This window comes from Calliopsis andreniformis, chromosome 3, assembly GCF_051401765.1.
Source record: "Calliopsis andreniformis isolate RMS-2024a chromosome 3, iyCalAndr_principal, whole genome shotgun sequence".
In the NCBI taxonomy this organism is placed as follows: Eukaryota; Metazoa; Arthropoda; class Insecta; order Hymenoptera; family Andrenidae; genus Calliopsis; species Calliopsis andreniformis.
This window is the reverse complement of record NC_135064.1, coordinates 23,809,635-23,836,694: the sequence shown is the minus strand read 5'-3', so window position 1 is coordinate 23,836,694 and position 27,060 is coordinate 23,809,635. Positions and strand designations below refer to the sequence as shown.

Genomic DNA, 27,060 nt, shown 5'->3' with positions numbered 1-27,060 from the left:
CTAGAAAAATATAAAAGTAAGAATTTTGAGAATATTTGTAGTTGAAAGCACCCAGTGTCACATAGATACACACGTGCTTTGAATATTGCTATATTCTAAATTTTTCTGTTAGGTACAAAATGAAAGTTAAAAAATCCTTAGAGGCACCATTTACTTAATTACCACCCACTATTCAACCCCCAAACTAAGACTTTTATTTATCGCGATTTACAGTAAAAGAACTGATCTCACCCTAAGCCTCATGCAAATAAAGTATTCCCCACTCGTCCCATCTATTCTCTCACACAGATCCCGATCTGACCACCCACTACAACGTTATACACACCTATGTCCAAAACAAGAGTAATCCAGACTCGAAGCACAGCATTCAAAGAGTACTCTGTACACACATCAGCAATATTCTACATAGCTACATATTTAACACACGAGGTCGTACGTACGATGTGACGAACGGGTGCATACTTTTCACACGTCATCCCCTTGATACACACCTAACCCATACATCCTGGCCAATTACTCAGGCACCTCCATCCAGCATCGTGTATACAGGCACGCTGGCGCGCGTACACCGTATCGTTGTCGTACACGCGTCACCTCCATAATTTACGCTCGTCTCCAGATACGTGTAACGATACGTCATGGTCCATTAACCACCCACACTAATTGGACGTTTCAAGGTGTTCACCTTTGCCATCGACCAACCCTTTCTCTCTCTCGGTTTTCCATGGAGGTTTCACGGTAATCGCCCCTAATCGGTGGATTTTCGCGAAAACAACGAAATTCAGCTCGAAGAGATGGTTTCACTTATACAAGATGTTCAAAAAAGCATAGAAAAGAATTTAAGAGGTGGTTCTGTATTTTAGAGAATGAGGCAAGGATCGAGGAGAATGAAATTGCGATCACTGTTTTACTTTTAAGTAAGGATAAACCTGTTAGTTGTTATTAGTGATTGGAGTGTAAGACTGAATAGATTAGAACAGGAATGTACAGTCACTTTAAAAAATTATTAAGTGCAGAGAATCATAGAATTATTATATTTGTGTTTATAAGGTAAAAAACACATTTTGAAAAAATATTTAAAAAATAAGTTTAATGACTTCAATGAAGGCTGCAAGTTAGAATTTATATTTTAAAAAAACTTTTCTTGAAAAACGAGATTGCAGTAAGATGCAAGGCTGTGTCTGTATAGTGACTGTACTGCACCTACTTAGTCACGATTCCAGACGACACATCAGAGATTCTTCACGCAGAACCACCCCCTAAATTTACCACAAGCATCGAATCTCAACTCAAAAAGGAGCGATTCCCTGAAACACTAGTCTCCCAGGTTTCTCGTTCTTCAGAAAATCCTTCACACCATCGCTCCCCAGGTGTTTTCTTCACGGTCCCCCAAGAATCTCCCCTCCTCCAGTGCATATATGATAATGTAGGATGGAAGGCACAGAAGGTTCGTATGCAGAATTTTATATGAAACGATAGATCTCTCTCAGTGAGAGGAATCGATTTCGAATCAGATTTCTACATGCCCCCGCTACCAGCCAAGGGATATCCGTGAGTTGGGTTTGTATGGTTATCTGTTCTCAATTTGTAACAACGTTCCACACAACGCCACGTGCAATGAATGGTACGTTAACCCACTGGTACACACCGACAATTTATCCCGAGCGATATCTCGTTCTTCGAACAACACCGTTTACGAAAGTTCATCCACTTCTGCGTACAAATCGCCGCGACACAGTACGTGACCAGACACCAAGTCAGGGGAGAAGAGGGAACGTTATCTCATCGAACGATCTCGATCGGGGAGACACGAGCACAGATCGTCCGTTTACCCTGGATCGTTGTAATTGCGGGGCTTGCGCTAAAGAAGCCCTTTAGTCGTTAGTCCCAGATCAGTTTGAGTTCCCTCCTGCCGGTAAGTGTACTGTTACACGTCAACCTGTGCTAGATGATCTAGTATCCACAGTTTTGCCAGTCGTTCATCGTCTTCACCAGACCATCTCATCGTCATGCCATTCTCGCGTCTTCATTCATCGAAGATCTTAGAACGCTAGAGACCAAAGAAACTCTCATCATCGCTAGCCCCCGTAGTCCTCATTGATAGAAAGAGACACACAGTCATCTTCGACCACGATCAATCGTCTCTGACCACAGTAGTCGGACGAGATTGAAAACAAATTGAAGTCAGTCCTGGAACTGACCGCAAACCAATACGTCAGAAGTGCAGTTCAGTGAAGGGGACCCTTGGTAGCTTGGCGCGTGTTTCTTCGACCAGCACGTATGTAGTTGGCTGTATCGTGTGTCGTGCGGTTGTCCATCACGCGAAGTGGCTCTCCTCTGCTCCCGAGGAATTCAATCGAAAGTCCATTAAGGTCACACGGCAACTTGTTGTGGCTCCGACGGTATATACCGTTGCCATTGTCAAAGCTAAACCCAGCTCTATCGTGAGCCAGCGCCTAACCAACATCCTCGATGCTGTGGCGACGTTTATCGAAGCCAGCCATAACGTATAGCTGGATTTGTCGCGCGCAAGGTCGTCAAAATTTCATTACCGGCTACCTGGACACCTTCTGCCTCTAACATCTTCAGTGTCCTCGGTAACACAAGAGAAGCTCCTGCGATGTTATAAAGCTGTCGTCTAGAAATATTCTCCTAGACAAGGGTTCAAATAGAATATTTCCTTCTCGTGGAATATTCAGGAGACAAACGTAACTCGTGCAAGCAGACACTGCCACAGTTCTTATTCGCTACGTTAAGCGCGTCAGACTTCATCCAACCCCGCGCAGCAGGTAGTTCCAAGTTAGCAGCCACTCGAGCGAAACGCGTAAAGTTTCCCCGTTACGTTCCAGTGACGTCGCAGTTCTTCCGGCAAGCTTTTCGGAAGCAATACTTGTCCGGAAGCACAAGGGAAATTGTAATTCACGGGACGGACCTCGTACGTCCTTAGTAACAAGCATTCCTTGAACTAGTTCCTTACTTATGTCTCGTTAACCAGTCGCAGCAAGAAGTGGACAACGGAAGAACTGAATTACGCTCGTTTTACGCTAGATCCCTGACGATTAGTGGAAAAACTGAACGACATCTTCTGGGTAGTAGAAAGAAGGTACTGAGAGGATTGATGATGATAGAGACATTGGATGTTTTTAACATGTGACTGCCACATCACCTACGTATGGGTGTCGAGTTTTATATCATTGTGAGTAATGGTAACGTATATGATTGTAAGTGCTACTGACAAAAACCTGTAGCGATAAATGATTAGAAAAGAGAAAAGACTGTAGACTAAATACATAGATGAAATAAAAGTAAGTTTTTCTTCATCTTGAGAACACTGTTACCGTGATAGAATTTTTAGTGAATTTAGAGTAGCAGTCAACAGATTAATCCAGTTGGTCTTTTTACGTGGAAAATATTGAGTAAGCCAGTAGATACGATTAAATTTTTGGGTTTTATGGGTTGAGATAATCAATAAAGATACAGGTCGCGTATGTATTTTAAATGTGACACGACGCAAAAAAACTTAAATAGACTCGCGTTTTTTCATTGCCTCAGTGACCCAATATAGGATGATTCAGAATTATGGGAACCAATATTAGATATTAGATACTAGATATTAGATATACCTTCGGTAAAACTTTCGGTAAAACAAACTTTCTAAAATTTACTAAACCAAAAATATTTCTTACATCATCTCCCACTATTTTCTATCCACTGGAGCCACAATTCTGAATCACCCTATAGAGTCTCTGAAAACGCAAAAAACAGCAATATCTACGTTTTTTTCGCCACGTTCGTGTCCCTATCATCAATCAACTAGTCTCAGTCCACCCGTTCGCAAAAAGACGCAGCTTTCGCGAACTTCGTCCATTCCAGAGCAAGGTTAGAGTCGAAAGTTGGCGATGAGCCACGGCCACGGCGCAACAAGTTTTCTTATTTCGAACTGACAGGCAACGAGCTCTGAACGAAGTGATGCTAATTCTATCGCCGCTGGGATTAACAGGTGGCGCCAGGATTATACGCAGCTGATTCGATTGCGACGAGTCGCAATCAAGCTAGCATCCAATCGCATTCGTAACGTCGCATAGAATATGCGAGGCGACGTAGCTCACAGATTAACCCTGCCAGATGAGCTGCTGGCACGATGCTGCATTCAAAGAGAATTCCTGCTGCGACAATGCACGTGGATCGACCCACGCCTCGGTTGTCGTCGACAACGAAGATCGAAGCGAAAGGTCGCTGGAACGCTTCGCGACTTTGTCGCAAACATTTGTTATGGATGCTTTCGTTCCCAACGCACGAACGTCCTATTTTCCACGGACGATTCACTTTTGCAGAAATTCCTGTTTCTTCGAAGCTACATCTCCCAAGCATTTGAATACTCTAGAAAGGCGAGTCGTTTCGAAAAGAATGTACAGGCTGTTCAGGTGGGGAAAAGTTGAATATCTCACTCCAGGCAATAAGCACTCATAATTCAATTAAGAAAATTGCTCAACTGCAATTTCGTTATGCTTAATATTCGTCTCATTTTGTCGTCTAGACTCATTCTACTTAAAGTTTCCCTCATCTTTATCCGAACACTCTGTATATCCTCTAAACTTCGCCTAAACTCACTTCACCGTCGTTATTGTTGCCTTTCGAGCAGTTGTTCGCATCAGACCCCATTCTAAACCATCCTAAACCTCTCGAACCCCCACCCACTTCTCATCCATCGCCGCGCATTTCTCCGCCACGGTCCTCATTCTCGTCCAAAACAACGAGCTATTATTCTCTCTTCTATCACTTCTACTCCCCCTTGGAAGCTCACGATTCACCTTCCATCAACGCGAGCCTCGATCCAAGCGCGCACCCGTTCACCAACAGACTCATCCCCCGCTTGCGCAACCCCCTGGCGTGGCAGCACGTGATCGTTTAGCGAGAGAAAGAGCGACTCCCGATCGAAATGTATGGAGAAACGCTTTGCTTTCGCGATTGTGCCGAGTCATTTAGCCGAAATCCTAGCCCCGATCCTTCATCGTTTACCTTCCACTGGCCCGACACACCATTCGTCGCTAGTCTGGGCTGAATCGCCGCCGCTGCTGGATGACGTTGAATGAGTTTCGGCGACCTCCGCTCGAGACAGTCCTACCACGTCCTTCGGTGGCCTCTGTAAGGTACCGCGTGGCCGAGCGAGCTGCTGCTGCGAGATGAACGCGACGAGACATGGAGAACGATCGACCAGTGTCGAGAGTTCGGTACGGGAGGTTGTCGAAGGACGAACCGATGACGAGGACATTGTCTTCTTTTCAGCACGACGTTTTCAGTCGACCCGGACACGCACATAGACAGCCTCGAGCAGGCCGAACAGATCGTCCTTGAGGGTACCAGCAAGTGGTCCTGCAAGATCGCCATCACAGGTGACACGATACTGATACCTTAGACAGTTAAGAGTTTCTCCACCTCGTGACCGACCGTGCCGTGAACGGCGCGGTCCCTCTGCGGTGTAAAATGTGATTACACACACTAACACACGCTTTTTGGTACACGGGACTACGGGCCGTGCTCTGGTCGGCGACAGGGGAACCTGGGACGCTGATGACGTTGATGAGTGGCACTTGTTGGGCTTTCTTTTTTTATTTTTATATTAAGGATTCTGGAACAGTTCAGATTTTACTTACATGAAATTAAATTCAATTTGAGGTATTATAGTTGAAACGAAGGTCTAAAGAAGACTTAATTTTGTGCTAAAAATGGCAAAGAAAGGTACCCAATTTCGAGGTATCTAATTTTTTTATTAAGATTGACCTCCTTTTAAATAGAATTTTTGTTTTCCCAATTTTACAGACGATCCTATAAACAGAATACCTATTTGTGACTAATTGTAAGATAATATTATTTGTTCTCTCTAGAAATACCCTTTATTCTCAAATTTATTTTAAGAAATTCTAAAATAGTGTTTTCGATTCTTTTACCAACACCTGCCAAGCATCCACAGCAACTGAAACTCCCAAGTATCTCAGTCGACGAAGGAGCTGGTATTTTTCTTTCAATTAAGGCACGAACTCACGTTTCGGAAAATTTCCTGTCTTTCTGCGCACAATTTTCGATCAGATCAGACGGAAAACTCGGGGCAATGAGCAGCGGACCGTATCGACCGCGATGCATTGTGCCTGATGCCCCTCGACTTGTGTGCTCTGCATTTGAACGGGCGTTCAAGTTTGAGAAACTATCCTTCACCCATAGCAATTTGCAGCGTAAACTTCGAAGATCGATGAGACGTTTACCGATATTCGTCGTCGTGTAATTCGCCGACCAACTTCGGCTGTCTGACATTTGTTTCTAACCTAGGGATATGTTACTTGTCCTCCTTTGCAAGATTGTTGCGTAGTGTATAATGAAATCACAATACATTTTGAATAATTCTATTGAAAAAATAAAAGTAGTATAATGAATTTTTTTTAATTTATGAAACACTGATTTGGAAATAGATACGTGAGACATTTTGTAAGAAATGACTAATTTAGAATAATTGTATTTTTGTACAGCTTAATTTTAAATTCAAATTTGTAGCAAAAATAAACGAGGATTATAGTTAATAAATAGTTACCATGAACTTTTTTAAAAAGAACATTTTTATAAATTAATTTTTTGAGGGAAACGTATGACAGGCGACTAAAAATTGTTTTATATAAATTTTTAACAATTTTTTCTGACTGGTCGAATATCTGCAACAAAGGCTAGATTTTCCAGTCTTATGTACTCAACCAAATAAAAACGAATCCGCTGCAAATAACCAAGTGCCATTTTTCTGTTATTTACCATAAAACAGATAAAAGAATAGGAGTATACAGTGTATAAAAGAGTAACATCTATTGACTGAAATCCATTTTGGGTTGCAAAACACTCAACCAAAAAAAGCGACCGCAATCGGCGCGGATTTGTATTTGAACGGTTCGATTATCGTTTTGCATGGATAAAAGGGGCGCTTATGGAGCGCAAACGTCGAAAATAGCTGTATTTTCTCGAACCACGGGCAACGAGGAAAATCAATTGCGAGGGAACCATTAAAGTTCGAAGCACCGAAACTCAAAATTGATTTCGGGTAAACGATCATACCGACAAAGAGGAACGAAATAGGATGGGATGTGAAATGAAATATGACTTTCGCGAGCGAATTTCGATGTTGTGGCAATACGAAAATGAAAAAATGATTGGAAAATAAACATTTCTATTGTTTGTGAAATGTGAGAATAATACGTAAACGATCAGGAAAATGCAATTCACTGGAATTCACGGAAAACTCAGGAAAACCCATCTCTGTCTTTCAACTGCAGTCTCACGTTCAATCGTTAAAAATCTGCGAAGATCTCCTCTTCCAGGGACATTCGATCACCCGAACCTGATCCTATTTACAATGACATTACTATCTGCTTTCCGCTTTGGAGAAAGAGTCACGACGCAAGAAGTTAGCTAGGAGATCGAACACGATATCAGGTGGAATCGTTTCCTGGGAAATGAAATTTTTCTCTGTCCCTCAGCTTCTGAGTTCTTGGAAAATATCAGAGATAGTAAGACAGAGATGCTTCAGATCGCATCTAAAAGTTAAAATTCTCATGGTAACAAATTGGATGTACGCATTCACCTATGGTTTTACTCAAAAATGATTTGTCATATATTCTTTTCTCAAAGGGTTACAGGCAACTAGTATTAAAACATCAATGAGAACTCAAGATTATCAAAGAAATTCAATTTCGCTATGAAACGTAAAGTGTCATAAAAATTGCTATATCTCCAGCTAGCATTGATTGAACTCGTATGGCTATCAGCATCACGTTGACTATGTCGAAAAAACACTTTCTTCAAATGGAATAATAAATCAACCATGCAAACGCAGAGTCTTCCATGCAAATAAAACTCCACAGGTCACTCATAAAACATTTATGACATTCTATGACCCATATCAAGCGATCCAAAATTATAGGTCAGTCCTGCAGAAGACATTAAGAGACAACAAAGTAAAACTGGACATTCCTCATCTAATAAACATATTTCCCTCCAATATTTACATGATTACGCAGCTTCAACAAGACACAAAGTTCCAATCCCCCAACGATGAGCAACCTGCCACACAGATACCTCGGCTGACCGACTTCAAATCGCTCTCCATGAAAGCGTTCCATTGAGCCAAGCAAAAAGTCACGAGGTCAAAGAGGTCCAATGAATGCAGAAAAGGTCTGTAACAATTGAGACACGTGGCCTTCGTTAGGCACAATCGAGCAGGATCAGGCAGCGAACGGACGAGAGTTTCACTGTGTCGCGTCTGAATCCAGGAGCGAATCGTCTCGGCGCGAGGGGCCCGCGTCCGCCCCAAAACGATCGATAGTTCAACGTACAGGGAAGTGCAACGGGTGCAGCGCACACGTGCAGTCCTTGCGACTGGCTCACCTGTGTGCATCCGTGTCGACGACGCAGCCCTACCTTCTCGCTCGCTGCCGCCGCCCTCGGCCTTCTTTCGACTTCGATTCCGCGAAATCTGCGCGACACGAATTCGCACTCCTGCCCGCCTAATTGGCTGTTTTTCCGCATCGGAGCAAACGAAGGATCGATCGAGCTGCTGACGGTAGCCTCGAATTCTGATCGGCAAATTTTGTCGCTGGACGAATACAAAACGCGAGCTGAGCATAGAAAGCAGAGTCTTAATTGTGGAAAAAAGGAAGGGGACCACATTAAGCTGGAAGCAATAGCATGGCAGATGCGGAAGCTGAGATAGGGTGCTGGAGATTGTTGGTTCAATGGGAACGTGGAAATTGAGTCTTGGGATGGGAAGGTGTAATGTTATTGCAGTTTAAAGTTGGGAAATTATCGTCATAAAAGTTAAGAGAGTTTGTTATAGTTACTTCATACTTCTGTATTGTTTTTAATTTTCTATGGTATTCGAGAATGAAGGTTGATTATAATTTTAGAAATTCGTCGAATTCCTTGTGAAAATTATTATTAAATAATGATGAAATTTTCCTCAATTATTGAACGCGGTGGAATTTCTCTGTTTCCAATTAGCTAGCTATGATACGTGTAATACCACTCAATTTATTATTCAATTAATAATTTCCATATCAAAATGCAATATTCTGAAAATCGAAACATTTTTATTTATTCAATCATCGTCTCTACCGAAATCGTTTCACTGCAAAATGCAAAAGAATACTTCTATAGTATGACAAGCTACGTTTACTCCGTTACAGAAAATTGCCTTCTCCCAATATTTCATTCTACAGATCGATAGAACAGCTGAACGGGAAAAGAGGTGACTGAATATAAATTCATACAGCGCGACCGAATCGACTGAACCACCCCCTCGCAAAAAAGTCACATCCATTACGGTTCTCTCGCGAAGATATCCGAGAAATCCTTTTGTCGCGGAGATTCACGATCGAAAGACGCAAGTATAACGTTTCCTGCAACAAAACGTACACGCTCGAGGATCCCGGAAGACTTTAGCAGCTGCCTCAGCTGCAGTAACTGCAACGACGTTGACGACGCGGCGTAGAATGGAGAGTATTCCGGAAAAATTCGATTTCCTTCGCGCGTTATTCCCGCGAGAACTCGCGACAAGTAAAATCCGCGAACATCTCTACTGTAATTCTTTACTCGCGAATTTACAGCTTGGGATATGGGAGAGAAAACTCTTTAGATCAGGCGCGGAAGGACTAGCTTTGCCATGATGGAATTCGCGGAGAAAAAACGAGGTTCGCTAATAAAAATTACCAATTTGATTTTGGGGTCGGAGTTTCTCGATGAGGTCACGTATCTGAAATGAAAAGGAGAAGGAAAATTTCGATTTTGAGGATGTGTTAAATTTTGAGGTTCGAGCTTTTTATATTCCTTCGTAAATTAAAAGAAAATTGGATTTGTGTTTATAGTATTATTATAGTATAGTGTCTGTAGTATTTTTCTACCCAGGAGCCAGAGTAATCCAAGTCCACTTCTTTAATCAAACAGTAACACTTGGTATAACGCATTAATTTCTCAAAAACCACACGCCCATGAAAAAGGAACATTCTTGAACCTCTCTCGGCTTCCACAGTCGACAGTATCGCTAATTCGATTTCGCACAGACACCTCGACGTTAAAAGGTACATCGAAGGACGGGACTCGAGGAAGGAACGTTGTTCTTATTTCCTTCCGATTTCGATTTTCCAGCACGCGACGAGGAAAATAGAAGAGAAATGGTCTAGGGTGGAGACGATTGTTGCACACGTGCCTCGAAATAAGAGGAAGATGAGAGAAAATAGAAAAAGACAAGCGAGAGTAAACGTGGAGTTCGTACCAGGCTGAGATTTGCTTTTGACGATGTGATTGCAAGTTACGATAAGTTCCTTCCCTTTGACCACGGAACGGAAGCGAGTGGGAGCCTCGACTGATGCAAAATACACGCAGAATTTTAACTCGCGGAGGAAGGTCAGGTTTCACGAGTACTTTGATCTCCGCCCTCGTGCTTCCATGATAGCGTTCACCGTTTACCCTAATTTTTCTGCTTCAAATATTTGCCAGCACCGAACTTCCGGTCGCGCTCGATACCTCCACGAAAGTAGATGAAGAATGTGGGAGTTTAGAAGACGAAATACCTCATTGCATACATTAAAGAAGACTACTAAGAGGCTTCGTAGTAAGACAAAAATTAAAAAATTTTATAATACGGTGACTTATATTTGCATTCTCTTAAACTAAGTTTATACCAGCGAATGTCTGCAGACAATTCACAAATTTTTCGTCACCCTTACTCAATTTGCCAACAAATACGCGAACAGACAATTTCTAGAAAATTGAACGTCCTTACTGTTCGCGAACAGCTTGCGAACATTGATATACCTGCACCTTTATATTTCATTCTTTACTCATATTTAAAATATATTTTTATTTCAACCTTGCCAAGAACAGCTGCAGTTAATTGCAGCAACTGTTCCCAAGCGGTCTTCACGCTCTGAAGTATCGAAATAATTACCTTCCACCAGGATACAACCAAAAAGCGTTATTTTCGTTAAAAAGTTGCCTCGACAAGGGAAGAGAAGAAGCTCGCCGCAAAAACGAGTTGCAAATCGGACGACGGAAAAGTATGTCGCGAATTAAGCAGATGAACTCGCGGGGAAAGTTTCCGCATCGAAAAAACGAGCGATGCTGGGTGCTCCTCTCTGGGACTTCGACGCGGTCGAGGGTGCAAAAAGGAGGGAAAGCGGGCGGAGGAGCGAGGGAAAGAAGAAGCCGAGGGAGGTGCACTAAGCGGTGAAAGGGAGACAAGCACAAAATAGGGCAAGTCCGAGAGGCGAAAGAAACGAACGGAAAGAGAGTTGCCTTGCATTAGGCAACTTCTCCTTGTTTCTAAGTTTCTCCTGCGCTTCCGTTCCATTTAGCGTCCTGGGCCGAAGTAAACTCAAATAAAACGCAGCGGCAGAAAAAAGGAGCGGTTTTTGAAAGACCGAGGCGGACATGAGTGGGGTCGCGCCTGCACGCTGCGCCTCCTTGGAAGATTTATCGAAGATCCACGGTACGTTAAACAAAGCGAACGATTTACTGTGGATTCTTCGCGAAAGCCAAAGCGAAACTTGGGGGAACATTGCGAGTGGTTGTTGCGAGGACGAATCAATCGGGCGTGAAAGATGGAAAGCATGAAATGGTGGAGATCTTCGTTATGAGAGAAGCACTTGATCCGCTTCTTTGGATTCTGGAGTGGTTTCGGAGAATGATATCGTGTGGTTATACTTGACCTTTCACTGCTGATCTAAATGTGTTTCTAGATGTTTACGAAGGTAATATGGCACTAATTGCTGTGTGCAGACAGTCGTGAATATGTTCTAGAGTGCTATTAAATTTCTTACATTTCAATTCTCAAGTTATTTCACATTTTTTGTTAATCACATGAGAACTGGAAGAATGATATCTATGAAAATTAAAAATTAAGTGAGTAGGAGTATAAAATATACTGCTTCTAAAGGCGTCTACAGTTAACTACCTACTATTCTGACTACATGTGAATGAATTCATAAATTACTCTAAAAATAAGACACAACATATGTTACACATATATTACAAATTTTTGTTAAAAAATATTTCATAATTAAATAAAGATCATAAGTTCTAATAGAGTGAAAATAAGAAACGTATCACTTGGACTTTGGAGTTTATTAGACTCCACTGCAGAGGTCTGGACAATACGAACCTGCAGCAGTGCGCCAAAAATGGAAGAAGAGAAATTGAATGCTTTCATCGTTAGTGCTAGCTAGTTGGTTCTAGGAAGGATAAACGAAAGGTTGGTCGATATTGGAATAGTCTGACTCATTTCATGGGTCCTCTTCAACGAAGCCAGTTCCTTGATTAAACTTCCTTAGCTTCGTGGCTCGTTTGGATAAGGACAATAAGAGCAAACTTAAGATTAAAGATGACTTCCGAACTATGTTTCTCTAGCGTTTGCCAAATACGTAGAAACACATTTTACTCAAAGAAAGTGGAAGACTAGTTCGAGTGAAATACTCTGCTACCGCATAAGATGATTACTTTTACTATTAAGGAGCCCTTTCAAATACAAGCGGCATATGTAGGTCAGAAGCTACCTAGATAGAAAAGACTTCCTAGAAAAAGAAAAGAAAATGTAACCGCAAGAATAGAAATGGATTTCAAGAAAACACCAATATAACCTCTTCCCAAAGTTGCTTGTATCAGAAATCCTATTACAGATTCACTGTGACTCCATCTTTGCCTTGAGACCCACAACAGAGAGATGGGAGACACAGCCTCAAATCACTAACATTCTGTTTTCAACTAGAACAAACAGAAGAAATCGCCAAACTCCTCTCCTCCCATTCAACGACCAACAATCATCTGCGAGCGTAAAATCACAAAGATCCAATAAGATGCAAATTCTTCACTAAGGGAAGCAAGAACGACTAAATAAACGTGGTCCAGTAAACAGAGACTTCCATCTCCACTCCTGTGTGTACCGTGGACACACGGATTTAGCAATTACCTCGAGGAGGTAGTTGCACAATGGCTTAATTAACAGCTGAAGTTATGACTCAATCTTTCACAATCACTTTATTTTCTTTAGTCCTCTGCTTTCGACATCCACGACCGAAATCAGACAATTAATACCAGTAAGAAGAAGAAGAAGAAAGGGATTCCAAGTATCAAGGATCAAAGATAGTCGCCAACAAAAATTCGAGATGACCCCTGACGCCTTTCTGACGCCAGAAGGGGATATAACCCTTGCAAAACGGGGGCGTATTCGAGACGACCATTTCTCGGGGCGGTTCGACGACGTCGGTCTGGCGATCGCGGCAATTAAAGCGTTTCTGCCGGCGAAAGAAAAGAAGCGAAGTCTGCTGGGTGGAGGGCGATCATTAGAGTAATTGCTGCCTCGTCACGAAGCGGGTCAACAGTTTTTCCTCCTTCTGGTCGCTTGCGCGGTGGTCCCCAACCGTGGCCGAAACTCCGTCGATGGGAAGTCTGAGACGTGCAGCCAAAAAAATCGTCGACGAGTTTTAGGATCAAGTTGTCCGAGCTGTGAAACACGTCGAGCGGTTCGCCACGCTGGAAAAACTTCACGAGCTGGTGGCAGGGCGTAAAGATGGATGAATGGACGCCAAAGGATGAGCGGCTCAAGCTGTTACCTGGGGAAAACGAGTTAACTCGCTGAAGTTTAATAACTGGTCGTGTCTAGGACGAAGCAATGATTCGCGTATACTGTGGGGGAAATGAGTTAATTTTGGTTTAACACTTTGAGTGCCATGCATTGCAGTTTAGGATATAATGTTATTTAAGCTGGAAATTCTATGGGGAGGTATATTGAAATTATGGAAAATATCGACTAATCGAAATAATCATCTGTGAAGGAGTACCTAATAAGTAATGTTTTCCCTGACTATGGAGAAACTGACAATTATGTGCTGAGAATTATTGGAACTTTAAAATTGTAACTTTCTAAAATTTAGAAAATCTGGAAATCTGAATATTTGAAGTCACTTGCATTGAGAAGACAAAAAGAATGAAGATGTTCATATAACTACAACTTAGATTAAAAATCCTATTACAATTTCAAAGCACCAGTATAATTAGTAGAATTTCAAGTTCCTACAAGATAGGGAAATAAATTATTTCTCTGCAGCAAGTGGTTCCAATTGGAAAAGAAGCCTGTTAATTCGTAAAAGAGATGAAGATAAGGTTAGAGAACAGAACAGAGGATAGAGAAAAACAGAAAGGAAGCTGGGAAATAAATTAAAAAATAAGAAAAGAACAAACACATGAAAATAGAGAAAATAGAATTAAGAATAAACACTGACATGCTGTTCGTCCAAAAAAGACAAGACGATTTCTTCCTGCTCTGCCACGCAGAAATCGCTCAAAACATACAAAAAGCTTGAAAAGCTTCTGGCGAAACAAAACTACGAACACAATTAAACAAAAGAACCAAAAAGTATTTAAAACGTCTCTTCATGAATCCCGCCGCGTTTGAAATGTTATATTCACGCGACAGCGACGTTTTAGCATTCGTTAAAATTCCTTCGCGAGCAAGTATCTTCTTCGGGAATTCCTCCGTTCGAAGTGGACGGAAATTTCGTGTAGGCTTGAATCAAGGAGAACCAGGATGGCCGAGGAACGGAGGGATCCAGATGGAAGCGTCGAGTGGTGAATATCTGGGCGAGAGGGTGGCGCGGTAACAGTCGGCGTTACTTCCGCTTCCGCCCCAGTAATCAAATCTCTTGACTCAGTGGGCGCAAATTAAAATCGCTGCGACCCGACCAACCAACTGCGAATCGCAGCTGGCCTCGTAGGATCCCGAATATTCAAGGAGCGCCAAAAACATAGGATCAGAGCGACGCGGGAAACAAAGGCGGAATTAAAGCGGATTTTCGTCTGAGCAAAGTCGAGGATAGGGCAAGAGTTAACAGTAAAGCGTTGAATAAAGTTGGCAACTGTGAAGGAAAAGAAAACTCTTGCAAAACGAAATGAGATTCATGTGCAAGCGACTTGAGAAATATCCTGAAATTATTTTTGGAGATTATCAGCGGAGCGTGTGAGCGAAAGCTAATAACAAAGTATTAAATAAAGTCGCAGAAATCGCAAAGACAATTCAACGAGAGACCTTGTAAAATGAAATTGAGATTTGTGTGCAATCTGTTCGAGAAGTATCCTGTGACTAATTTTTAGGATCACCAGTGGAATAAGCGAGTAAATAGTCAGACAGCTCTGTTTGTGGTGTATCAAACCGAATGCTATCGTCTTCTGAAATACTTATTATTCAATTTCGCGGATGCACATTATGCAAATACGAAGAGTGTTTACTGACCATTGCGACATCGAGTGTTTATACGAAAAACAGCCCTATGCGAACCAATTCGGACCTGAATGGCCAGGCTAACGAATCGTTCTCATGCGAACCGCATAAATTGAGCTCTGTTTGCTCGGCCGAGTTACTCCGTTTGTCTTCGGACTAGCTGGTATCATGTAAATAAGATAATACGCGTGAGGATGCCAGGGAACGAAAATGGCAGAGTACACGGGGCACACCGTAAAATCGATATTGAATGGCAAATGTCTGTACACGGCAAACCTAAAGGATGCTACTTACAGATGTTCGCTGACTTTAGCTGAATAGTCAGCGATTCTGAGTATTTTATGTTTATCGATCAAAAAGATTGATGAAATGGAAAAAATCGAACTTTTTTAGAAGCCTGTCGAATGACATTATCATTTTAGAATTGAAAAGCTGAATATTCGGTGGGTTTTGTAACTGGAAATTAAGGGTTGTTCAATAGCCAATTCTCAGGATTAAAGTTTTGCGTCTGATCTGATACTCTTTTTACTTTCTTCTTGAATTATATTCGTCGAACTACAGAATCGCGGCATATTAGAGAAAATCCAAAAGAACAGGTGGACGAATTGATAACTATTCATTCAAGACTGAACACAATCAGTGACTCTCATTGTATATTTCATTCGATAACATGTGAAGACTTAGTACCTCGTCTTTTGATAGTGAATAGAAACTATCTCTTCTTTCTTCTACTATTAGACTTCCGTACTAGACTTTAGAAATCTAACTATAGTTTACTACTATACCTTCCCCCGTTACTTTCGTAACGAAAATTTATCTACAGATGCAGTAACGAAGTTTGGAGTCTGGTCGTAATCATTGAAGCCAGGAGAAAAGTGTCATTAAATACAGGTGTCTGCCCTATCACTTTTGGGAATGAGATCACAATAAATTTCAATTTAAAAATTAATAATTTACGAATTAATTTTTTTAGCAAAGTAATATTTTATATTTTTAAAGAGTTTGTAAATGATATTCGCCATAACTTCAAAATAATTATTCATCTCAAAGTGCCAAAACCAATTAAGGCCATAAGTTTAATATATCTACCAGCAGAAGCAATCCAAGCCCTTCGTCGTTCTCAATTTCTGCTAGTATTACAGCTGGCTTCATCAAGATATCCCGATGCGTATTCAAACGCTCACGTTACCCATTTATTGGCTACCAATTGATCAATTAGCTAATTGTTAGTTAGAGTGGAGAGCCCATGCAAACTCTCGACTTGCATCTAGAGGTTTCAATTGATAAGAGATCGAATAATCTATCACCTGGAAACAGAGTTCATAAATACACACTCAACTCGACACATTTCTGCAGCTTTCATGAATACCACCTGACTCGAAACTTGTTGATACTCATACCACTGCACGGTAAGATCGTGGCACAAGCGAAAGAGAAGTAATTTCTCAACAATTGAATATTACATAAACTATTTCAAAATTATTCTAGTTTAACATAGTTACTCCAGATAAGTATTCCATACAAAATAAGCTATTTCAATTCTCTCTTTAATCGAAGATCTCATCTAGAGGAAAGCGATCGACTATTCAACATTATTCACTGAATCGCTTTCGTGTCTTTACTCAGAGGGACCAGCTGCTTCGAAAATCCATCATGCACTTAGGCGCGACCTGCTCCACCAGATCTCTCCTAATTTGCACTCGTTGGATTCTCAACCCCCAGAGAAATTGCTCCTCTGCTCATTGTTCCACGATTTCCACCGTGCCCTCTATTCCCCCATACGATTACCCGTAGCGAGTTCTAGAGTACTTTTCTCTCACCCCGTAGAGTATCGATTTAGAGAAGGACTCCTTAGGCCACCCTCCGTTAGACGCCGTCCGCGTTCGACACAAGTTCAACCACGCGATTGCGTACCCGTCCGTTCGTTCTCGTCGATGCAAACGAACGAACGACACATGACACCGAATTATAACGATCCACGCAGGACACGCGCGTGATGATTGCATCGAATGATTCCTCTGCGAGGAACACCTCCGCGAGAGCGGGACACGTACAAACACACGCAAACACACACGCACACGCACAGACTCTCTTTCTTTCTCTCTCTCTCTCTCTCTCTCTCTCTTTCTCTCTCTCTCTCTCTCTCTCTCTCTCTCTCTCTCTCTCTCTCTCTCTCTCTCTCTCTCTCTCTCTATTTCTCGACATGATGGAGTGGATTGTGGCCATGACTCGATGATTGAACTCGAGATTAGGAACGAGATCGAGGTTCATCGAGGACAGGAAGCATCGACGAATCGTACCCGCCTGCAAACGGCGGTGCGAGATGAAGGAGTTAGTAGCATGGGCATGTGTGTCTGTCCGTCTGTCCGAATCGCAGCACGTTCACGTCGACAACCCTGTGATAATGTTTTATATATACCTATATGGACGTATACGTGTATATACTTTCTTTTCGTTCACCCTTACGGGCATGACTTAATTCAGGACGACGAGGACTCGGAACAGGTAGATTGGAAAAGTTTGCTGAGATGGTTCAAGCAATCTGTGAAGCTTTTTTAAGTACTAACGATTAAGGTGTATCTAGATATTTGCGATGAAAAGAGCGAAGTGAGATGAGGTTTCTTGAAAACGGCATTTTAAAGTGCAGTGTTCTTTATATTGTTTTTAGCTCTGTCTAGGGTTAAGAAATAGTGTGGATATTACACTTAAAAAGGAATTCTATTGAAGAAATTGTGATTATGGTATTTGGAAGCTACAGCATTGTTTATGTGAGATAGTAATGTTCTGCCTTCTTCCGTCTTGATTCTGAGTCGTCGTTGCCCCGAATTAGATCACCAATTTTTATATAAATGTCTACACACGACTCACGCCGAGCTTTTGCACGCTTACGAGGTGGCTGCCAAAAAACGTGACCTCCGAGTGTTCAGTTCGATGGTTGTTACGTTGTTAGATGTGCATGAGCATATCGGTATGATCGTTTCACAATCTGAATGGTAACTGTACGTGAATGCGATCGATTCCCATCTTTTAATTGGTCTCTACTCAATATACCTCAATTTCACCGTCCAAATAGTTGAATATTCTAAAGAAAAGTTCCTCGAAGTAGTGTAAATTGAAATAAAAGGGACCAAAATTGCGTTAGCGAGTAAATCGATGTTAAAAAAACAATAGAAGAGCCAGTTCGATGTTTTTCTACAACTTATGGTTGAATTTTACTCTCATAGACGTTATTACGTTTAACATATTTAATTATTCTAATTTTTCATGCTACGGTTAATTAAAGGTAAACACTGTTCAAACCGAATGCCAATTCAATTACCTGTTGTCCACCATCCGGGAATACGAGGCGAATAATTAAAAGGCGAAACGAAATGAATTTCTTTTGTAGGTAATATTCACGAAAAATGCATACACCCACTCAAATGGAAAGGGAACCAGGGAATTTGACAAGCTCGTGAAACTCCGAACAAAAGCAAACACTGCTTTCACATGGCAGAATAAAATTATGAAGATATTTTACAGCATTGTTCTGAATTTACATAGAAATTTTTTTCAAATTCCAGGCTCGCAATTTTAGTACTTTCACGTTCTTACATTATTTTGGATGTAACTAGAACTCTGCTTTAGAGTAGCTCATTACTATTGCAAATTCGAATTAGACATACACTAAAATGACACAGAAGAATAATATCATATAAAAGCTCTAGTTTCTCAAGGATTCTTGATTTAGAAAAATGAATAAATTTTAAAAACTAGGACTGGTTACAGTACCTAATTAGACTCTAGGGAATCTACAGGCATTTATCTCAGAAAAAGAAAAAAAAATGAGAAAAAAAACTTTACAGAAGATGCTTCGGTATAATTATTCCTACCATCCTCCACAATTTCCGAGCTTTATTAGGTCCTCCACAGAAATGGTCCCTTAATTGCTCTCAGCAACACGTGCTTAGACCTACCTACGCACGCGAACGATTCGAACGAGGGAGGGCCAGTAAAAGTTTGATTGGTCCTCGAAGGGTGCGGCCCAGTTTTAAGACTCGTAACTCCTATTCGCGAGCGATCATCCAGACGTTTCTGGGGCGAATTGAGCTCGTAGACCGAACCATAACACGTTTTAAAGCCACATTTCTTAAACACGCCCTTCCAATGCCAGTAGGCGCGTCAGCCCTGTACGTCGATCTCACTATTTTACTACTCTTTTAGTGGTTCTACTCAACAATCTGCTCCGCCGTAGCATACGTCCGCTGCCTCGAGCGATTTTCAGCTTACGACCGAAACTACGAGCGTAGAATATAGCTCCCCAGAAACGAGAAACTACGTCACACATTGAAATAAATTTGTTGGTCGATAATGTTTGACACTTGACGAGGTCAGGGTTGTTCAATATTCATACAGTGAAAGCAGTGAGTGCAATTTTAGAGCCTCAAGGGAGTTCAAGTAATTATCAGGGAATACTGACTCGTTTTAAGAGATACTGCCAGGATTTTTGTATACAGAATTGTATATCTCGATTTTTTTAAATAAAGCTGGTGATATTTGAAGATAATATACTTCGCTTGTTTTCCCGGATCTGACAATGGGTAAATTTTCATCAAAGTACATGATTCTATTTTAATTGAACGTTGCCGGTAAGTAAAACGAAAATCCGACGAAACGAGAGGAACTGGAATCGAGGAAGCTCGTGATATTATTTGGAGCGCGTATCGCGTTAGGCAAGGCACGCGAGGTAATCCTCTAACCATCGATTCTCGATAACGTCCACAGTAATCAGCGCTCAAGGATTGATCGCAAAAGATAAAAGCGGGACGTCGGATCCTTACGTGACGGTACAAGTTGGCAAAGTGAAGAAGCGCACGAGGACGATGCCCAGGGAATTGAATCCAGTTTGGCGCGAGAAGTTCTACTTGTGAGTAATTCCATTACTGATCCTTTGATACCTGGAAACATGTCATTCCTCTTGCACAGGAAATAGTATGACAAAAAATAGCTACTTCCTTTGCGTAGAAAGAAGTGTACATTAATTACTGATTCAAAATTATGGAAAAGAAACTTCGCTTTTACCGAACTCCACTATTTTGCAAAATCAATTTTATTCGTAGCCTAGTACTTCTAATAATATTGCAGAATACAGAGTTGACGAAATTTCAGATTGTCAAGTTTTAAAATTTTTAAATCCTGAAATTCCCAACTCTTTAAACTTTCCAAGCACTAAAGCAAAGGAAGTTGGTTTCCACGAAATTCCGTCAAGAGTCTAAATGCTCGTAGACAGTGGTGTACACGTCTCTACTAACTCCATTAAAACCAGTTTCCAGTCCCAGAAGCAATTAAATCCAGCAAAACGGTGGTTTGTTCGCAGCGAGTGTCACAACTCATCCGATCGCATAAAAGTGAGGGTGTGGGACGAGGACAACGACCTGAAGTCGAAGTTGAGGCAAAAGTTGACGCGCGAGAGCGACGATTTCCTCGGGCAGACCATCATCGAGGTGAGGACGCTCAGCGGCGAGATGGACGTCTGGTACAACTTGGAAAAGAGGACGGACAAGAGCGCGGTGTCCGGCGCGATCAGATTGCACATCAGCGTGGAGATCAAAGGCGAGGAGAAGGTCGCGCCTTATCACGTGCAGTACACCTGCCTGCACGAGAACCTCTTCCACAGCCTGTGCGAGAAGAACGACGGCGTGGTGGCTCTGCCGCAGGCGAAGGGCGACGATGCCTGGAAAGTATACTTCGATCCACCTGCAGAAGAACTCGTCGACGAATTCGCGATGCGATACGGTATCGAGAGTATCTACCAAGCTATGACGTGAGTAAATTTTATTAACGAGTTCTAGTTTCCCTCCCTGCGAAGATAATGTAATGGAACGACGAACATAGAACGTGATTATAGTTTACTTTCGAGCGGCGTTGAGGAGTTGATTGGCATGGCATATTCATCACAGTTTCTAAGAGATCCTCCGCCTGAGATCCTAATTTTCAACGACGCTACTTTCATTTACGATAGTGTCCCTTATGCTGCTATAGTAGTTCCATTTTGGAAACAGTTTTTTTTTCAAATATGTTTTACAGCGAAAACTCTTGTGGAGATTTTCTAAATGGAACGTTTGCAAGTAGGTAATGAGTGTAGGATTTTGTAATGATTGTATTTCTTAATTTTGATTTTCATGAACAAAGCTAAAGAAAGGGTAATTAAAAATGTATCTAACCCTTCATATAGTATACCTAATACTTCACCTTCTATATTGTGTATATCTGCATACAATATATACCTTCTACAATTTCTTACAAATGCATAAAGATCCACAGTCCAGTGATCACCATCCAAGTATCATGAAAGATCTCTCATATTAGACCTCATTGGGTTCGAAGTAGTTTCCAAACCCAAATATTCATAAACCATCGTGCTTCCACGATCTCTAAACTTCAGTTTGACGTTTTCAGACACTTCCACTGCCTGTCAACAAAGTACCTCTGCCCAGGTGTACCAGCGGTGATGTCGACCCTTCTGGCGAACATAAACGCGTACTATGCCCATACGAGCACAAGTTCCGCCGTTTCGGCCAGTGATAGATTCGCCGCCAGCAATTTCGGGGTGAGTCCAGGGGTGCAGGACATTGAAGGCTAGCTCTGTGCATACGCAAGAGAAAGGGAAACACAGGGAGGGCGGATGAGAGAATAACGGGAATACTTGAACTGAGAAATGCCTCTGCAATTTCCTAGTTGCCTGAACCATCTATTATTCGAGCAGTGGTTCAAGGCTGTCTGCTCAGCAAACTGTACAGAGGAGGCGTTCTAGCTCTATCAATTTCATTCTGAAGCCTTCGATTAAACTCTCCCTTTCTCTGTCCCACCCCATGCACCCTGGTCTCTTTTTGCCCAAACTTTTTGGGGGATGGAAATTGAAAACACGAGGAGAGCTCCTGCACCTTCCAGTCTAATTAAGATTTTAATTAAGATTTTTTTCGCCCCGATTCCGCCGCGCTCTGATCCTCTGGGAAGTTTGACGCGCGGACGTGACTCGTATATGGACGTCAGTAATTGAATAAGGTTGTGTGCTGTGAAAATTTAACGCGTTCTACTCGACCACATTTATTTTTATTTCGAGATGGTTCGGCTTTGTTTGGAGGAGATCTGCAGACTCGAAAGCTCGCCCGTGCGGATGGACATTCAGGAATTGCAAATTACATCGTTTGAGCTGGGGCAGTTTTAATACAATAATGTAAATTTTTGGAAAAAGTCGTCGGAAAGCGAAGAACAAGAAGGTCATTCCTGTTTTCAACGTTGTTGAATTATGCATGACGCCGTCTTTTTGGGAAGTGAGCGAACACACACACACGATCAAATAAGCTTATCTCCGTTGCAAATTGTAAAAGAAGTAGCTGACTCTGTCTCTAGTAGAATAGAAAATTTGCAACCGATGTAACTTTTCGAGATCAAACCCTATGCTGACTACAAGAGAAAAGAGTTACAGATTTCTTTATGTAAATTCTTTGATAAAACAGAGGAGTCATATCATAATTTCGCCTTATTTAATCGAGACTCTTGTTTCCCCTATTATTCATGATTTCCCTGGCATGTACAGCGCAATATCCCGTGACAAGAAAATCTTATTGATCGCAAAGGATGAATGGAATCGCTACAGTGGAAATACACATCCTTATTGATGACATTGACTCCACTTTCATTGTGCTCTCTGAGAGTCTCGGTAAATCTTTACCAGAGGATCATTGCGTATCTTCTGTTTGGATTTTCATTTTTCTTCTTGATCCCGTCTACCCACACCATTCTTTGTTACGAGTGCCTCTAGGGATGAAGTCCTGCTAACCGTAAACAATACTGTTGGCTTATCCCACTGAACTATCAGCAGACGTCTGTTGTGCCTCGAGATAAAATAAGGCGACCGCTAAAAAGCGCTTATAATTCTTTCACGAAGTCACGAAGGGAAACGGAAACTTGAAAAATTGATAGAAGAACCTAACTCGGGAGCAACAAAGCCTTTAATGATAATTCGGAAATGAAGTTTCTTTAGACACAAGATAATTCAAAATAAGATCGTGACCTCATTCTACTTGTAATAATTTAATAAATAATATATTTCTGTCGTGCTTATTAAATTACTCAGCTAAATAGTCTAACTTATTCGGGTCCCTCAACGGACGTCAGCCAAAGTTCACGTCACTCAAAACTAAGAGAATCTTTTATACGCTCTCCGCTAAAACAGTTATAACATAACTTTCGCACATCTCTGCCCCCAGAAAACGAGTATACTCCCGAAGGAGACAGACCTTTGACCTTAACCTAACGTGCTAGCAATTTATTGAAACTCGATACACCCTGCGAAATACATTTTCCTTCGTTCATGGGCCATTTCCTCCGTTCCAGAAAGAGAAGTTCGTGAAGTTATTGGATCAGCTGCACAACTCTCTGCGAATCGATCTGTCGTTGTACAGAAATCACTTCCCCGCGTCGAGCCACGAGAAGCTGATGGACCTGAAGAGCACGGTCGACCTGCTTACGAGCATTGCCTTCTTCCGTCTGAAAGTCCAGGAGCTGGCCTGCCCACCAAGGGCCAGTGGCGTGGTCATGGAATGCGCTAGGGCCTGTCTGCGCTCGACGTACCAGTTCCTCTTCGAGAACTGCTACGACATCTACAACAGAGAGTTCCAGCCGGACCCGCGCGAGGCGAAGAGGGACCCAGAGGACCACGGGCCCCGTTTGGAGTCGGTGGACTTCTGGCAGAAGTTAATTACCCTGATGGTCTCGGTGATCGAGGAGGACAAGAACAGCTACGCGCCAGTGCTGAACCAGTTCCCTCAGGAGCTGAACATCGGTCAACTATCGGCGGCCACTATGTGGTCTCTGTTCGCTGTGGACATGAAATACGCGCTGGAAGAGCACGAGCAGCACAGGCTGTGCAAGTCTTCGGACTATATGAACCTTCACTTCAGGGTCAAGTGGCTGTACACTCAGTACGTGATGGATGTGCCGCCATACAAGGGCGCGGTTCCAGAGTACCCGGCGTGGTTCGAGCCTTTTGTCATGCAGTGGCTGAACGAGAACGACGAGGTCTCGCTAGAATATCTCCATGGTGCCTTCAGCAGAGACAAGAAGGACGGAGTGAGTATTTTTGTATTTTGGATGACTCGAGTCTTCTGTTCGGGTCAATCGTTGGCAGATATTCTCGAATCAAGGAGGAGGAATCCTAATGCGATATCTATCTGTACTTGCAGTTCCAAAAGAGCAGTGAACACGCGCTGTTCAGTGTCTCCGTCGTCGACGTCTTCACTCAGTTAACGCAGTGCTTCGATGTAGTCTCTAAATTAGAGTGTCCCGACCCAGAAATTTGGAAGAGGTACATGAAACGGTTCGCGAAGACCATCGTCAAGGTGTTGATCGCGTACGCTGATATCGTGAAGAAGGAGTTCCCAAGTCACTTAAAGGAGGAAAGAATCGTACGTATTTCGAGCGTTTTAAATGTACAAAGAAACTAAAAAATTATAGACCTTCGCTGTAGAATACTTTTCAAAAATAAATAGCAATGTTTGCGTTCCTTCCACAGGCGTGTATCTTGATGAACAACATTCAGCAGCTCAGAGTGCAATTAGAGAAGATGTTCGAGTCGATGGGCGGCGAGAAACTGGAAGAAGGTGCAGCGAATATATTGAAGGAACTCCAGCAACAACTAAATGGAGCATTGGACGATTTGGCGATGCTCTTCGCGAAGAGCTTAGAACCGAGAATAACAGCCTCGGTGAAGGAACTAGGAGATCTGTTGTTAGCCATCAAAGGTGGTGGACAGGTGCAAAACCAACCTGCTCAGAGGAACAACGTCGCTGTAGAAGCAGACGAAGTATTACGACCACTGATGGACCTCCTGGATGGAAGCCTATCGTTGTATGCTGAATCCTGCGAAAAGACTGTGCTGAAGAGACTGCTAAAGGAATTGTGGAAGATCGTGATGAGGATCTTGGAGAAGACTGTTGTCCTGCCACCTATGTCGGATAAGAGCGTAAGTAGTATTTGATCACTGATCATTTTAATTCATTGTGTACCTACTCTAATAATGAGAAGAGTGTTAACCTTCGGTAATGGAAAATGAAGTTCTCTTTTTTCAAAGGAGAAAATATAAATTTTATCTTGCAGCATCCAGCTGTTTTGTGTCTGTTGTTATTATCTACAGCTCTAAGAATCCACCACTAACTTGAGCTTATTTACGTATGAATTTTACAGATGATGTTCAAGAATCTAACCGACAACGCCAAGAATCTGGCCGCCAACGCGAAAATAGAGGACATGTCGAAGCTGTTCAAGAACCACATGGCTGGCAAGCCTGACGTGAAGAATGCACTAAGTGGCGTAATGGTGAGGACTATGCAAAATTACAAACTAACTTGCTTCTATCACTATCTTCTTATAGAATGATTAATGATAATTTCTATTTATTTAGGATATTTCGAAAGAAGTAGAGAAGAACCTTTCACCAAAACAATGTGCGGTCCTCGAGGTTGCACTGGATACCATCAAACAATACTTCCACGCAGGTGGAAACGGTTTGAAGAAGACATTCTTGGAGAAGTCGCCTGAACTGCAGAGCTTACGATACGCTCTGAGCTTGTACACCCAGACGACGGACACCCTTATCAAGACATTCGTCACGTCGCAAGTTAACCAAGGTACATTAATACTCAAACACAAATGTTTACTAAGTAGCCTCATAAACCTAAATTTGATTGCGCAATGACAGGTAATACGAAATCTCAATCAGAGTTATCCAGTCAGAGCTTTCTCCATAGACCAAATAAATTGAACTTCGTTCATACCCTGAAACTCTCTCAGAGTGAAAATTGGCTCACGTTTTGCAACAAATCATGCGTACCACTGTACTATCAAAATTATTTACTGCTAGGATCACAGAAACGGTCACGTGTGACACGTAAATCAAACTCCATTTTTTCTGTTCGGAAAAACAAGCACAATGTGTCGAGGTGAAAAAGAAAAATTGATCCGTTTTTCACGCACCCTTTTTTTTTACCGTTTTACACACATTTATCGTGCACACTGTGATACGTTGGAAAAAAATCGGAATTCGCCGGCGTACGCTCGTTCCATGATCAAATGCAACCGACGTAACCGAAATTGTCGCGACAGTGCCGCTGAACAATGTGTCAAAGCTGCGTCAGCGTCAACGTTCGATGAGCAGCGAGAGAGGTGGCGACGGGGAAGGGGACGGAGCCGAGGGTATGGAAAGCCTCGAGGAACCCCTTTGCCAGAGCAAGCCCTCTCTACGTCGAGAGAGTCGACAAGGTACCAGAGAGCACTACCCTTAGAGCAGAAGCCTCGGGAATTCCTGGCTGACTTTCGGTCACTTTCGAATCTAGGCGTTCGATTAGGACGTAGTGGACTGTTTGTTATTGCATTATTCACCGAGCTGTCTCTCATGGATGATGGGTTCTTGATTCCTTCTTTACGATTGTCATTGTCATGATACGAATAACACTCCCTTTTACCTTTCTTAAGACGTTGTCTGCCATGAAAAGCAAAGGATGTAATAGCTTACTGTTTTTCAAATTGAGTCAGAGGTACTCGTGGCCAAAGTTGTGTAATTAATGAAAGGGATTAACGTTTGCCTGGCAGTCAACTCGCAGACCTTTTCGATGCTATGGCAGCTTGTATAGGTTCACTTGAACTATCCAGCGCGTGGAATTAACGCTTCTAGTGCGCTCAGCCTCTGAGTCTTAGGATCGAAAGGGTCGAATAGCATC

General features: G+C 42.2%; 1 protein-coding gene across 1 annotated transcript in view; it reads left to right on the top strand.

Annotated features, from left to right (window-relative positions):
- Unc-13 (unc-13) overlaps positions 1-27,060 on the top strand; it is an 87,881-nt gene that overhangs the window by 59,061 nt on the left and 1,760 nt on the right. The window contains exons 8-17 of the mRNA XM_076374896.1: positions 5,287-5,393; positions 20,066-20,207; positions 20,658-21,104; positions 21,740-21,890; positions 23,681-24,415; positions 24,529-24,750; positions 24,858-25,307; positions 25,529-25,660; positions 25,746-25,971; positions 26,447-26,602. Of these exons, the coding sequence (XP_076231011.1) occupies positions 5,287-5,393; positions 20,066-20,207; positions 20,658-21,104; positions 21,740-21,890; positions 23,681-24,415; positions 24,529-24,750; positions 24,858-25,307; positions 25,529-25,660; positions 25,746-25,971; positions 26,447-26,602 (2,768 nt within the window). The remainder of the gene's footprint in view (positions 1-5,286; positions 5,394-20,065; positions 20,208-20,657; positions 21,105-21,739; positions 21,891-23,680; positions 24,416-24,528; positions 24,751-24,857; positions 25,308-25,528; positions 25,661-25,745; positions 25,972-26,446; positions 26,603-27,060) is intronic.